Source organism: Podarcis raffonei, chromosome 13 (assembly GCF_027172205.1).
Source record: "Podarcis raffonei isolate rPodRaf1 chromosome 13, rPodRaf1.pri, whole genome shotgun sequence".
Taxonomy (NCBI): Eukaryota; Metazoa; Chordata; class Lepidosauria; order Squamata; family Lacertidae; genus Podarcis; species Podarcis raffonei.
This window is the reverse complement of record NC_070614.1, coordinates 54,978,278-54,992,299: the sequence shown is the minus strand read 5'-3', so window position 1 is coordinate 54,992,299 and position 14,022 is coordinate 54,978,278. Positions and strand designations below refer to the sequence as shown.

The 14,022-nt window shown below is 49.2% G+C and overlaps 1 protein-coding gene across 1 annotated transcript in view; it reads left to right on the top strand.

Annotated features, from left to right (window-relative positions):
- The first annotated feature begins 1,691 nt into the window (after positions 1-1,691).
- PLD2 (phospholipase D2) overlaps positions 1,692-14,022 on the top strand; it is a 38,505-nt gene continuing 26,174 nt past the window's right edge. Inside the window, exons 1-6 of the mRNA XM_053363120.1 lie at positions 1,692-2,416; positions 2,518-2,645; positions 8,253-8,395; positions 10,080-10,176; positions 11,277-11,342; positions 11,598-11,656. Of these exons, the coding sequence (XP_053219095.1) occupies positions 2,074-2,416; positions 2,518-2,645; positions 8,253-8,395; positions 10,080-10,176; positions 11,277-11,342; positions 11,598-11,656 (836 nt within the window). The 5' untranslated portion in view covers positions 1,692-2,073. The remainder of the gene's footprint in view (positions 2,417-2,517; positions 2,646-8,252; positions 8,396-10,079; positions 10,177-11,276; positions 11,343-11,597; positions 11,657-14,022) is intronic.

Below are 14,022 nucleotides of genomic sequence, written 5' to 3'. Positions count from 1 at the left end.
GCCAGTGCGAATCCTGCAATATTGGTGTTCGATTTCCTTGCACTCTCACGGGACCGTCTTCAAGGGTAGACCCATACACAGTGGATTGCAGTAGTCCAGCCAGAAGGTTAGCAGGACATGACTTGGTGAACCTAGTCCAGGAGCTGGCAAACCACTGGAGCTCACCCCCCACTGCTCCAAGGCAACCCCACATGTGCCCCTCCTCCAGGCAGAGGGCAGCCCCACAGAGAAAAGGGTGTCCAAATATTATGCAGATATGGTCCTCTTTCTCTAGTATCCTACCCCCTGATTTGCATCGGAGAGAGCCGCCTTGTTGCGCCAGGCCCATTTCGCCCCATAATGTCTGCACAGGCAGGCGGCAGTGCTCCAGGATCCCTGACACGGCGCAGAGTTAACCTGCGGAACTCCCGGCCACTCACCTGGATGGCTTTAAAAGAGGAAGGGACAAATTGCTGGAGGAGAAAGGAGGCTAAGTTGGAAGCAGGGAATGCTTCTGAATGCCAGAGGGGAGAGTGTTCCTCTTGGGCCCGGATTCTGCCTGGGGGGGGGCTTCCCTTGGGGGTATTCCAGCATGCCACCCCCTTTGGCCTCTTCCAGCGGCCGTCCCTTCTGCCGTCCTTTTTTATTTCTTCAAAAAAATTCATTAGTTTTCAAAAAAAAAAAAATTAAACAAACAGACATATATCTCAACTGTATTTAAACCAAACTTTGTAGCATTGTTAAGTGACTTCCTCGTATCCCTCTGGATGGATTTCACTGTATATCATTTTAACGGTTTTCCACAACCTAAGTTCTTTAAAAATTGACTTACTCACTTAACATCTTTCTTTCTTTACATTTCAACTTTGAACATATTAATTCATCACATTACACATTTAAATCCTAAGCCTATCTGGTACTTGCAGGCAATCCAATTAATTAAATTTAACATATTTAACTAAATAGTCTTTAAATTTCATCCATTCTTCCTGGTACTCCTCCTTCTGGTCACGGACTCTTCCGGTCAGGTCGGCTAGCTCCGAAAAGTCCATCATCTTCATCTGCCAATCTTCCACTGTTGGAACTTATTGTGTTTTCCAATTCTTAGCTAGTAAGATTTGAACAGCAGTTGTGGCATACAAAAATAATTTAAGATCTTTCTTGGGCAATTCCAAACCTGTTATTGCAAGAAGAAAGGCCTCTGGTTTCTTAATAAATCTATATTCCAACATTTTTTTCAATTCATTCTAAATCTTCTCCCAGAAGTCTTTCACCTTGGGGCAGGTCCACCAGATATGATAAAAGGTACCACCTATTTCTTTGCATTTCCAGCATAGATTATCACTGTTGTGATAAATCTTTGCAAATTTTACTGGGGTTAGTAAAGGTAAAGGGACCCCTGACCATTAGGTCCAGTTGTGGCCAACTCTGGGGTTGTGGCGCTCATCTCGCTCTATTGGCTGAGGGAGTCAGTGTACAGCTTCCTGGTCATGTGGCCAGCAGGACTAAGCCGCTTCTGGCGAACTAGAGCAGCGCACGGAAACGCCGTTTACCTTCCCGCTGGAGTGGTATCTATTTATCTACTTGACGTGCTTTCGAACTGCTAGGTGGGCAGGATCAGGGACCGAGCAACAGGAGCTCACCCTATTGCGGGGATTCGAACCGCCGACCTTACGATCAGCAAGTCCTAGGCTCTGTGGTTTAACCCACAGCGCCACCCGCGTCCCACCTATACATCATTTTCATAATATTTCCCTTTAAAACCATACATGCGGTGAACTTGTCCCCTTTCTTCCACAGTCTTTCCCAATCTTCAAACATTATATTATGTCCCACATCTCTTGCGCACCCTCCTGCTGTCCTTAATCGAGCCTCCTGGCGCAGAGGCAGTCTACCTCGCTCGCTAGGTCCCTGGGGACATTTAGCAGCTGCGGGGGGGCAGGAGGCTGGACCAAGAGATGGAGACCCCCTTTGGCCTCGCCCCGCGGGGATCCTCGGGCGCCCTGGGCGAGGCCCGCTTGCCCTTCCTGCCCAACACGTCTGTCCGGCATCCAGACCCGCCTGGGACCAGCGGGGGGGGGGTTGGAGGGAGGGATGCCCCCCCTTTCCCGGAGCGTGAGTCAGGCGGACCAGGCAGGGTGGGGCAGGAACTGGCTGCCTGGAGAGACCGGCTGCTGCCTGTGCGTAAAAATTTCCAGCGGAATCGGGGAAAGAGAGAGAAAAAGAATTTCCTGTGCCGAAGTTTTTGGAGATCTCCGGCCCTGGCATGCGGGCTCGGACTCCTGGGTTCTTTTTGCTCCTCCTCCTCCTCCCGCACCCCAGCAGGACGGCCCCATGCTGAGCTTGGAGAGACCCCACCCCGGCGGGGAGACCCTGGACGACTCGGACCTGGAAGCGGAGGACGAGAGAGATGGTCTCCGCCGGGACGAGGCGCCAGGTCAGTTGTTGCAGGGACACCCCACTTTTTTGTAGATTGTCGGTTCATTAGGGGCAGGATTTGGGGGTCCCCTAACCGGTCCTGCCTCCCTCCCTCCCCAGGTGACCTCAGCCCCTTCCTGGCCGTCTACGAGCGGAAGCCCCTCCGGTCTCAGGGACCCCTTTTTCTTAGGGGCGTCCCCGTCATTGCGCGCGTGGAGAGCGCAGAGAGATATGCCAGCGGTTCCAAGGTAAGGGGGCGCCTAAGGGAGAAGGGGGGGCGTGGGGCGGAAATCGAAGGGGAACCCAAGGCTCATCTAGCCCGACCCCAAGCCACGCGGGAATCACAGCAATTAAATTCACAGAGTCAAATGCGATATATTATTTTCCGAAGGCAAGCTGGACTTCCTCATTCAGCGCATCAGAGTTGCATATACCTTTTATTTTAATTTTTTTCCGTGGGAATGAAAAACAGGACAGTAGGTACGGGGTTTTGCCAGCCGGGCAACCTTTGGCTTTTGGGAGGGGGCGCCGCTGCCTCCCCTCCCCCTCCCGGTTCTGCTGCGGGGAGGATCCTGCAGCCCTGAGCAGACAAGTCAGAGCTGGGCTTTGGTGTCTTCTGAGTCTCAGGTTACAAAGAGACAAAGAGAACCCGGAGAGGGAGGGAAGGAGCGCTCTTTGCAAATACAGTTAGCAAAAAAACCCAGACCTTTCTCAAGCACTGAGAGCAGCAGCAGGATCAGGCCCAAGGGTGGGGTGCCCAGCTAGCCCCGCACCCTGTCCTCACAGGTGCCTCAGCGGGAAACCTGTGAACAGGATTCGAGCTCAAACAGGATTCCCTCACTGCAGCGGGTTGGTATGGATGACCCCTTGGGGTCCCTGGTCCAACTCTACACTTCTACGGTTCTGTGAAATGCTCCCTGACCACTGAGCCAGGAGTTGGCCAGGTGGCCTTATTTGATCTCTTTGCTTGCTTATGGCATTGATATCCGAAATTTTCCTACCAGGAGCTCATGGTGGTCTATACCCAGTTTAATTCCCCGTTCCTCATTTAATGCCTGCAACAACCCTGCGATGTGGCCCAGGCTGAGTGGCAGGAGGCAGGAGACCCAGGAGGCTTCAGGGCTGAGTGCAGGGATTCGAACCCTCTTCTCTCCAAAGAACTCGTCCGATGCTCTAACCATTACCCCACACTGCTGCTCCAGCCCCCAATCCTTTTTAGGAATCTGTGAGCGCTTTAACTCCCAATTAGCTTAGGCTGAGAGGCAAGGACTGGCCCCCAAGGCACACAGTGGGACCTCACTCCAAGGTCCTAGTCCTCAAGGAATCCTAGCAACCCCCCTGTGAGGTGGGCCAGGCTGAGAGGTGACTCCAGTGAGAGCTTTGTGGTCAAGTCGTGGGATCTGAACCCGGCTCTCTCCCAGGTCCTCAAATTACACTCCCCTCCGTGTAAACGGTGGCGGCAGACTCCCCTTCCTTGGAGGTTTTTAAGCAGAGTTTGGGTGACCCTCAGTCATGGATGCTTTAGCTGAGATTCCTGCATTGCAGGGGGTTGGGATGGATGACCCCTGGGGGTCCCTTCCAATTCTACAATGCTATGTTTCTAAAGCAGGCGTTGTGCGGCTGAGCCAGGCATAGGCAAATTCTGCCCTCCCCGTGTTTTTGGGACTACAACTCCCATCGCCCCTAGCTAACAGGGCCAGCGGTCAGGGATGATGGGAGTTGTAGTCCCAAAACATCTGGCGGGCAGAGTTTGCCTATGCCAGGCTGAGCCGTGGGCATCTCCTCTTGCCTGGCAACAGTATGCAAATAGTATGCAAATAGGTTCCCCCTCCATGTCCGTTACGCAAATGAGGTGTGGCTTTTGTTGACAAGCTGTTTCTCAACAAAGCCGAAAGCGCTGCACGGATTTCTTAATCAGTCAACACCGAGAGACTCAGCTGAATGTTGGAGGATTTGGGGCAGAGGAAGAAAGTAAAGGGCTTCTTCGGTGCGGAGTTAGACTGTGGAACTCTCTCCCACTGGAGCCAGAGATGCTTCTCAACACCAGTTTCTGGAAACCCCACGTCTGCTTGCCGGTTTCCCATCATGGGCCCTCGGCTGGCCCCTGTGAGAGTGCTGGCCAAGAGGGGCCACAGGGCCGGACCCTGCAAGGCTCTTCTGATGCTTGCAAATCGGTTGTCTTTCAGCCAAACAGCCATGCAGATTCCCTCCCCCAAAATCTACCATCTCAAAATCCTTTGCCTGCCGTGGATCTGGGCCATTGTGGGGCGCTTTGCCCAGATCTCTGGCCTGATCCTGCACCCAGACCTTTCCCCCAATGCCTCCCCTTCTGCTCCTGCTGCTACCAGCCATTGCTTCTCTCATTATTATTTTTTAAATGTGATTTTTATTGTGTTTGTCATTGTATCTACCGAAATGAGGCTGCATTTTAATGTTGTATTTTAATCCTGTTTTTAAGTTGTATTTTAATCCATTGTTTCTATACCTGCTGTTAGCTGCCCTGAGCCCGGTCTTGGCTGGGGAGGGCGGGGTATAAATAAATAAATTTATACACACACAAACACACATATACAGGGTTTTATATATACATATACATATATATACATACATATATATATATATATATATATATATATATATATATAATATATACTGTATACATAGTTTCTTCTGGACTTCCTATCCTTTCCTGATGTTTGTTTGTTTCCTCCTTCTTTCTTAGCTGATTCATATCACGGATGTTTGAATTATCTAAGCCCCAATATCGATCGCTATTGCTTCTCCCCTCCAGAGCTCAAGCTGCTCTCTGGCTCCTCAAGTGGCGGGGAGTTCCGCGGGTGCCCTTTGCAAGCGGGCTCTGCCTCTCCGCCAGGCTGCTGGGTCCCCTTTGAGGAGGATGAGGGAGGCCTCTAATAATAATAATAAAAAAAATAAAATAATTTTATTTATACCCTGCCCTTCCTGGTTCAGAAAACCAGGCTTAAGGCAGCTAGCAACAAACTGAAAACACTTCATTTAAAGCCTCTTCCTCCTCTTCCTCCTTTTCTGGTTCCTCGTGACACTGAGCAGAGGCAGCTTGTTTTGCAGACAACAAACCGGCCGGCTCTGAATGCACCACGAAATAAAGGGGATTGCAAGGGGAAGAGGAAGGAGAAACTGAACCTTTTTAGGGGTGGGGGGCGGATGAGAAGGAAACCCCCTTTCTGCTCCATGCAGATTTGACCCATTGCCGGAGGGGAGAGCGGCTATGGGGCTTGTGTCCCCCTTGCAGGTTCACCTCCTTGGTTCACTATCCAGCAAGATATTCTCGTACGCCTTCAAGCTTGGTTTTTCGTAGAATCAGGTCCTCCAAAGGTCATTTAGTCCAACCCCGTCCCCACCACCCACCTGCTTTTGGTTTCCGAACACAGAATGTCTCAGAATTGGGGGGGGGGGAGGCGTGGAAAGGGGAGGGCAAGCAGGAAGGGTCCCAAGTGCCATAGTTGGGGGGTGGGCTGGCCAGTTTTTTGCCCCCGGCGAAGCCCCCCAGGAGAGCCAGGCTGCTGCATGAGGCCAATGGGGTGCCCCCTAGTCCAGCCGCCTGCTGTTCCCACGAGGACCAGCCAGATGGCCATCCCGGGACCCGAGTGCGAGAGGAACGCTCTCCCTTCCCGTGGTTTCCTGCAACCTGGCATTCAGAAGCATCGCTGCCTCCGTCTGTGGAGAGCCCTTTCCTCCTCCATCCATTTCTCAACCTCCCCAAGTTGGCCTCCTGTGGCAGGGAGTTCCACAGGTTATCCGAGAGAAGGGTTTTATTTTTGCATGTCACGAATCTCCCGCTGTTCAGCTTCATTGGGTGATGGTTCGTGAGAGAGAATTGCCGTTTTCTTTTGAACTTTCTCTTTTTCTTTTTACTCTTAGTCTCGCTGAGCAGCTTTTCTGCGTCCCTCCCCGTCTTTTCTCTGAAGACTGTAATCCCCCGATTTCATAAGAAGTCTTGCAGCTCAATACCCGCTTTTCTCAAGGTGCCCAAGGCATCCTCTCTGGGGTTTCGCAATTCCTCCCTAACCTTACAGCAGCCTTCCATCTCTCTCTCTCTCTTTTTCAATTTTTTCAATTGATTTTCCAAAAATTTTAAACAAACATACATCTTAACTGTACTTGATCCAATCTTGGTAACATCGTTAAGTGACTTCCTCAAATCCCCCTGGCTGAATTTCAGTGTATATCATTGTAACAGTTTTCCAAAACCAATTTTCTCATAAAATTAACTTAGTCACTTAACATCTTTCTTTGTTGCTTATCGTGTGGGTTTTTTTACAAATGTCATTTTAAACATTTTCTTCCAGTCTGTTCCTTTTCCTTTTTTTAAAAAAAAAATTATTAAGAACTTAAACAAAACATATTATCTTAGTACATATCATCCTTGATTCCCCCCCATAAAGTAACCCCGCCTCCCCTGCCCCCCCCCCGACTTCCCTCAGTTCCAATCTCTGGTTTCTCTACAATTGCTATTCTCTGCATGTTACAAAACTGTATAGATCCTTAATTTATCTGACTGATTATTGTCAATAAAGAGTTTGTGACTGTTTATTCAAAACCTGCCAAGGAGTCCAGTTCACTTTGTTGTTTCTTTAAATACTTTGTAAAAGGTTCCCATTCATCTTTAAAATCACAGTTATCCTTGTCCCGTAGTTTATGTGCCAATTCTGCATAGTCCATCAATTTCTCTTGCCAGAGTTCTTTAGTCGGCGTTTCCTCGTTCTTCCATCCTTGTGCTATTAAGACTCTCGCCGCCGTTGTCGATATTTTTGAACTTCCTTGGCAGGTCTTTTCCTACGATCCCTAACAAAAATGCTTCCGGTTCCTTAACAAATGTTAGGTGGAACATTTTCTTCAATTCATTGTATATCATCTCCCAAAACTTTTAAATTTCATTACAATCCCACCACATATGATAAAATGTCCCCTCCTTTTCCTTACACTTCCAACACAAATTTGAACTGGTTTTATACATTTTTTTCTAACTGCACTGGAGTCGTATACCACCTATACATCATCTTCATATAATTTTCTTTCAGCAAAGAAAAATCTGTAAATTTTAAATCAATTTCCCCTAACCTTTCCCAATCTTCCAGCATAATGTTATGACCTATATCTTGTGCCAATCAGTCTGCGCCTTTTCCAAGACAGCTTTGCAGCTGATATCAGATCCACAGCCGCCCTGCAAAGGGGGACTTTCATATCACAATTGCCCCGATTCCCGGTGGAATCATATAAGTGCAGAGTTGGAACGGGTCCTCCAGCAGCCATCTAGTCCAGTGCAGGTTTGGAGGGGTGGGGAGAAGAGTTTTTCTGGCCCCCGCAAAGGGCTCATTGTGGTGATTTCAGCTGCCAGCTTCTCTCTCCTGAAAAACTGCACAAAGCAAAGCGCAGTTAATAAAGGATTGAGGACTCGAAAGTACAGTTTCTAATACAGAATTTACAAAAAAAAGGTTTGGAAACCTAAATAGCAAGTTTTAAAACTTGCTTTACCTCGGTCGAGCTAGGATCATAATACGTCAGAATTTTTAGGGTTCTACCCTTGTTTGAATTTTAAAGTTGATGATTCTTCTATTTCCTTCTGAGGAAACTGAGTAGTTCAGTGAAACGAGGTTTGCAGCTGGCATCGCGTTAAGGCTTTGTTCTATTTTAGGGTTTTTCTAATTCTTTTCCTTAAGCTTTTTGATTTTTATGATTTAGTTGATTTCCGCAAGGTAATATTTCTAGCCGATTCCTTCTGGTTTCAGGGATTTTCATGGTATTTCGTTTGTTTTGTGCAATTTCTCAGTTCTGTGAGTGTCTTTTTTCTTCTGGTGTCTCTCTCACCTGGGCAGGTGCGGCCAAGCACCGTGTACTCCTTGCGCCTGACGCACGGCCAGTTCACCTGGACCATGAAGAAGAAATTCAAGCACTTCCAGGAATTACACCGGGATCTCATGAGGCACCGGATCCTGATGAGTTTCCTGCCTCTGACACGGTGAGGAGAGAACATGCACAGTCGAGGGGTTTTCAATTTTATTTATCTGCTTATTCCATAAATCACACACTGCGCTCACTCGCTCACTTGTTGTTTCCCCGCCCCAAACCATCAGAACAGTTTACAAAACGATAATGTTATCAGTAACAGCAGCATTCAAAAGATAAAATCAGCAATAAAGGCAAAAGCAGATTAAAATGTACCCTGGCAGCCTGTGTGTCTGGGCAGGCTTTGTGTCAACAAGGGATGTTTTTAGCAGGCGCAGGGGAAAACAGAATAGGGCTGGGTCTCAAGTGGCAGGGAGTTCCAAAGGTCAGGCGCTGCCACACTAGTTCTTAGAAAGGCGGAACGGGTCTTGTGTGGCGCCTGTATATTTATTTATTGAATTTATATAGTGCCGATTCTGACCGGTGGGGTCAGTAAGAGCAAGGGAAGCCCCACAGAGAGTGCATTGCAGCAGTGCGGCCTTGAAGTCACCAACACATTTCAGGGGGTTGGACTAGATGACCCTCGGGTCCCTTAACTCTACAATTCTTGGATTTTAGGAACTGAGCTTTCCTTGTCCAGGAACCGCAGTTGGTAACAGGCTTAGTGGATCTGCTGTCTCTGTGTCCCAAGTCTGTTGTGGCTGGACTTGGTAGCCAAGTGATCTTTCCCAGTAGCCCAAGCTCAGAAGCCAGGCGGGGGCAAAACGGTCACGGGTGTTTTTCCAGCAGGGATATTCCATTGCAGGAGAAGGATATGAGAGACCCGAGCTCAGGATTTGTCTTGGGTGATGGGCGTGTCAAAACAGTTTTAACCTGCGGTGGATTCCACAGTTGTGGTTGTTTAATTGCAGGCATAAATGTTTATTACTGCTATTAATTTGCAAACCAAAGTGCAAACGTAACAGGAAGGAAGGAAGGAAGGAAGGAAGGAAGGAAGGAAGGAAGGAAGGAAGGAGTAGTGCAGGAGGCAGAGTTGGCCCTCAAACAGGATGGCTTTCAAAAAGGACTGGACCTCCTTTCTTCTTCTATTATTATTATTATTATTATTATTATTATTATTATTATTATTATTATTATTTACTTTTAAAAGACAACTGAAGGTGGCCCTGTTTAGGGAAGTTTTTAATTTCTGACGCTGTATTGTTTTTAATATTCAGTTGGAAGCCACCCAGAGTGGCTGGGGAAACCCAGCCAGATGGGCGGGGTATAAATAATAAATCATTATTATTAATTATTATTATTATCCTACGATAAGCAAAATTCCCCCTTGCCAGAGGGGCTTTCCTTCTTCCAAGGAGAACCAAGGGGACGCTGAGCAGTGGCCACCTCCCTCCGGCATCCCCAGAGTCCATCGTCAGGCAGCTGAGGAGGTTGAGCTGAGTTAGGCTGTGGAACTCCCTGCCACAGGAGACCTCCAACTCGGATGGCTTCCAAGATTTGAGGCAGATTCTGGGAGGAGGAGGAGGAGAAGAAGAAGAAGGCTAGCAATGGCTGCCAGCCCCCGGGGCTACGCTCTGCCCCAGCAGCAAATGCTGCTGAATCCCAGCTGCTGGAGAGCAGGTCTTGTGTTCGAATCCTGATTGCTGGTTTCCCACAATAGGCACTTAGTTGACCCCTATGAGAACAGGATGCTGGCCTCATCCAGCCAGTGTTCTAGAGCATCATTTGTCTCCTCTTTCTCTCTCTCTCTTGCCCAGGTTTGCCGCTCTGGGTTCTCGGTCTGACGGAACCGTCCTGGGGCTGCCCTCCTTGCCCCACGGCGGGGAGGTGTCCCGGCGCCCGTCCAGCAAGCAGGTTTGTGGCCACGCCGTGGGCCTGTGTGCATGTGGGGCAGGAGGGGGAGAGGCGGCCTGTAGGAAGGAAGTTGAGCAGCTGGGGGAGTGGTGCAGGAAAAACAACTTACTCCTTAACCTAAAGGGGGGAAAAGAGATTATTGTGGATTTTAGGAAATGTAAATTGAATATTCAGCCACTTATTATTGAGGGGAAGTGTGTGGAACAGGTCTCGGTGTTTCGATTTCTGGGAATGGAGTTGAGAGATGACCTAACCTGGGGAGAAAACAGCAAAGACCTGATGAAGAGAGCAGAGCAGAGGTTATCTTTTCTGAGATTCCTCCGGAAAAACAATCTCTCAAAGGACCTGCTGATGGCATTTTACCATTGCGCTGTGGAGAGTGTATTAACTTATGGTCAGTGTGAGTGGTTTGGGAGCTGCACGGTCAGGGAAAAAGCAATGCTGTCCAGGGTTGTGAAGACCGCGGAGAGAAGAATTGGGCGCACTCTTCCCACCTTGGATCAAATCTACGCTTCCAGGTGCCATAAGAAAGCTGCAGAGATAGCGCAGGATAGTGTGCACCCCGGAAATGATCTCTTTCAGCTTCTGCCTTCTGGAAGAAGGTCCAGGGTTATAAAGACTAGGACTAGCCGCCCAAGAAACAGTTTCTATCCAAAGGCGATTTTGGTTTAAACGCAGTGTAAGGTAGTCTCTATGGCAGTATATGGTATTTAATTATGGGGTATCAGAGTTTTTAGGGGGCTAACCAGGCTGGGATAGCAGGCTTGTTGGTTTTGAATGTCTGATGTAGGTTTTTTTCAATTTCGTTGTTCTGTATGGGAGAATGACAATAAAGAGTATCGTATCATATCAAAGGAGGAGCGGAGAGAAAGAAGTGTGTTCAGTGGAGCAGGAAAGCAAAGCAGCAGCGCCACCTGCTGGCCAGCTCCGGGAGTCGCCGCACGATGCCCTTCAATGCCCTTGAGAGCTTTCCAATTAACTCCAAGGCCCTTAGTTTGCAAGCAGCGGAAAGGAAGAGGAGGAAAGCGTCGTCGTGGCTGCTAATATTGCGATATCCCAAAGAGCCCAAGGCAATGTCTCTTCTCGCTTGTGCCTTTCAGAAGCAGCTGGAGAATTACCTCAACACTTTGCTGGAGATGAGCGTCTACCGCGACTACCATGCCACGGTGATGCCCCTTTTCTCTGCCTGTGCCAGGAGGGAGGGTGCCCTGTTTTCCCTTGGGGGGCAGATGGGCTCTTCCCCTGGGCTCTCCCTTTCCCTCTGCTCGCCTCCCTGAGCTGCGCATTCCCCCGATACGCCAGTCGCCTTCTTTCCAGAAATGCGCAGGCGGAAGGGACCCGGCGGGTCATCCAGCCCAACCCCCCGCAATGCGATTCCTGGCGCTGATGGATGCTTTTTTCCATTTCCTTCTCTTGGGCAGGCAGAGTTCCTGGATGTGAGTTCGCTCTCCTTCATCCCGGACCTGGGACAGAAAGGCCTGTGAGTGAAGTGGGGTCCTGGTTATGGGTCTAGGTGTGTTGCTGCCTGCTCCCTGGGCATGATCCTGCAAGGGAGCAAGGACCCCTGGCAGGGGAGAAGTTTGGGGGCTCCTCTGGTGTTCAGCCAAGCTGTTTGTGAGCGGGTGGCACTGTGGTCTAAACCAAGGGTAGGAAAACTAAAGCCCAGGGCTGGATCCGGCCCAATCACCTTCTAAATCCAGCCTGCAGATGGTCCAGGAATCAGAGCGTTTTTACATGAGTTCATTTCCCCCCCAAAAAAATATAGTCCGGCCCCCCACAAAGTCTCAGGGACAGTGGACCGGCCCCCTGCTGAAAAAGTTTGCTGACCTCTGGTCTAAACCACTGAGCCTCTTGGATCAGAAGGTCGGCGGTTCGAATCCCCACGACGGGGTGAGCTCCCATTGCTCGGTCCCTGCTCCTGCCAACCTAGCAGTTCAAAAGCATGCCAAACTGCAAGTAGATAAATAGGTACCACTCTGGCGGGAAGGTAAAGGGCGTTTCCTTTCACTCACCATGGTCCTCCGTGCGCCAGAAGCGGTTTAGTCCTGCTGGCCACATGACCCAGAAAGCTGTCTATGGACAAATGCTGGCTCCCTCGGCCTGAAAGCGAGATGAGCACTGCAACCCCAGAGTCGCCTTTGACTGGACTTAACCACCCAGGGGTCATTTACCTTTACCTTTACCAATGGATTTATGGCGCTTACGTGGTGAAACGGCTTCTCAGAAGCTTATAAAATGAACATGCAGAAGGGAGCAGCCACATCAAAGCATGAAACCACCCGTAATTCAAATATAGTTTTATATATATATTTATTATAAATTTTATTAGCATTTTCCACACAACAACAACACGAAAAAAATCGAAAAATAACAATACACAAAACACAAAAACCGACATTCAAAAAAACCAACAAACCCAAATCCATATTTTACAAGTTAATAATATAAACACTAAAAAGAAAAGAAAAAGAAAAAGAAAAACAATCAAATCTAGTTAATATACCACTTGAAAGGTGTGACTTTTAAGAGAGTTAAGAACCAATTGCGACTAAGCTTCAGGAAGGAATTTCTGGCAAGGAGAGCCGTTAGACCAGGCTTCCTCAAAGTCGGCCCTCCAGATGTTTTGAGCTTGACCGCTGGTCCTGCTAGCTAGGGATCATGGGAGTTGTAGGCCGAAAACTTCTGGAGGGCTGAGTTTGAGGAAGCCTGCATCAGATGGTGGATTGGGCTCCCTCCCAAGGCAGTTGGACTAGATGGCTCTCAAGGTCCCAACTTCTGTGATTTCTTGCCCCCTGCCCTCTTCCAGGGGTAAAGGACCCCTTTCTCCTCTCCCCCTACCCTCCAGACAAGAGTAGCCAGCGGGATTTCCCCTCCAGACATTATAGAAGGGACCCCAGGGGGTCATCCAGCCCAACCCCAGCAACAGTGTGGGATGTCTCTGACCCTGACCGTTGGCCGTGCTGCGGGAGGGGACTGATGGAAGGAGGAGTCCAACACCATCTTTCAGAGGGGCCAGGAAGCCATGTTGGCTGCCCCTCCCTCGAGGGATAGATAGGAAGTCGCCTTTCCTATTGGATTTGGTCCCTGAAAGGCAGCGGGTTGGGATGGATGACCCCCTGGGGTCCCTTCCAGCTCTGCAGTTCTTTAAAGCCTGTTCTGGACTGCATTTTGTGTCGCTGCTCACCCTAGTAATAGGGTTGTCAAATTTGCAGATGACACAACCGTGATTGGGCTCATCCCTGAAAGGGAGGGTGAAACGGATTATAGAGATGAGGTGGAGCGGCTGACAGAGTGGTGCAGAGCTAACAACTTGCTCATAAATACAAGGAAGACAAAGGAGCTTGTGGTGGACTTCAGGAGACAGAAGAGCAATATCCAGCCACTTTTGATTGATGGGGTCTGTGTGGAGAGGGTAACAACGTTCAGATTTTTGGGCATTGAATTACAAGAGGATCTGTCCTGGAGTGTCAACACAAGGGGGCTTGTGAAGAAGGCGCAGCAGAGACTGTACTTTTTGAGAATTCTAAGGAAAAACCATCTCCCGCAGAAACTGCTGCTTGCCTTCTATCACTGTGCCATTGAGAGCGTGCTCACTTATGGCTTATGTGTGTGGTACGGAAGCTGTACTACCCAGGACAGGATGGGGTTGTGCAGAGTTGTTAAGGCAGCAGAGAGCATTGTTGGCTGCCCACTCTCCACCTTAGAGCAGATTTATGCCACAAGGTGCCGTAGGAAGGCACTGGACATAGTAAAAGATCCATCGCATCCTGGTCACTGTCTCTTCGAGCTCCTGCCGTCGGGACGGAGATACAGGACGATGAAGACAAGAACGAGCCGTCTTAAGAA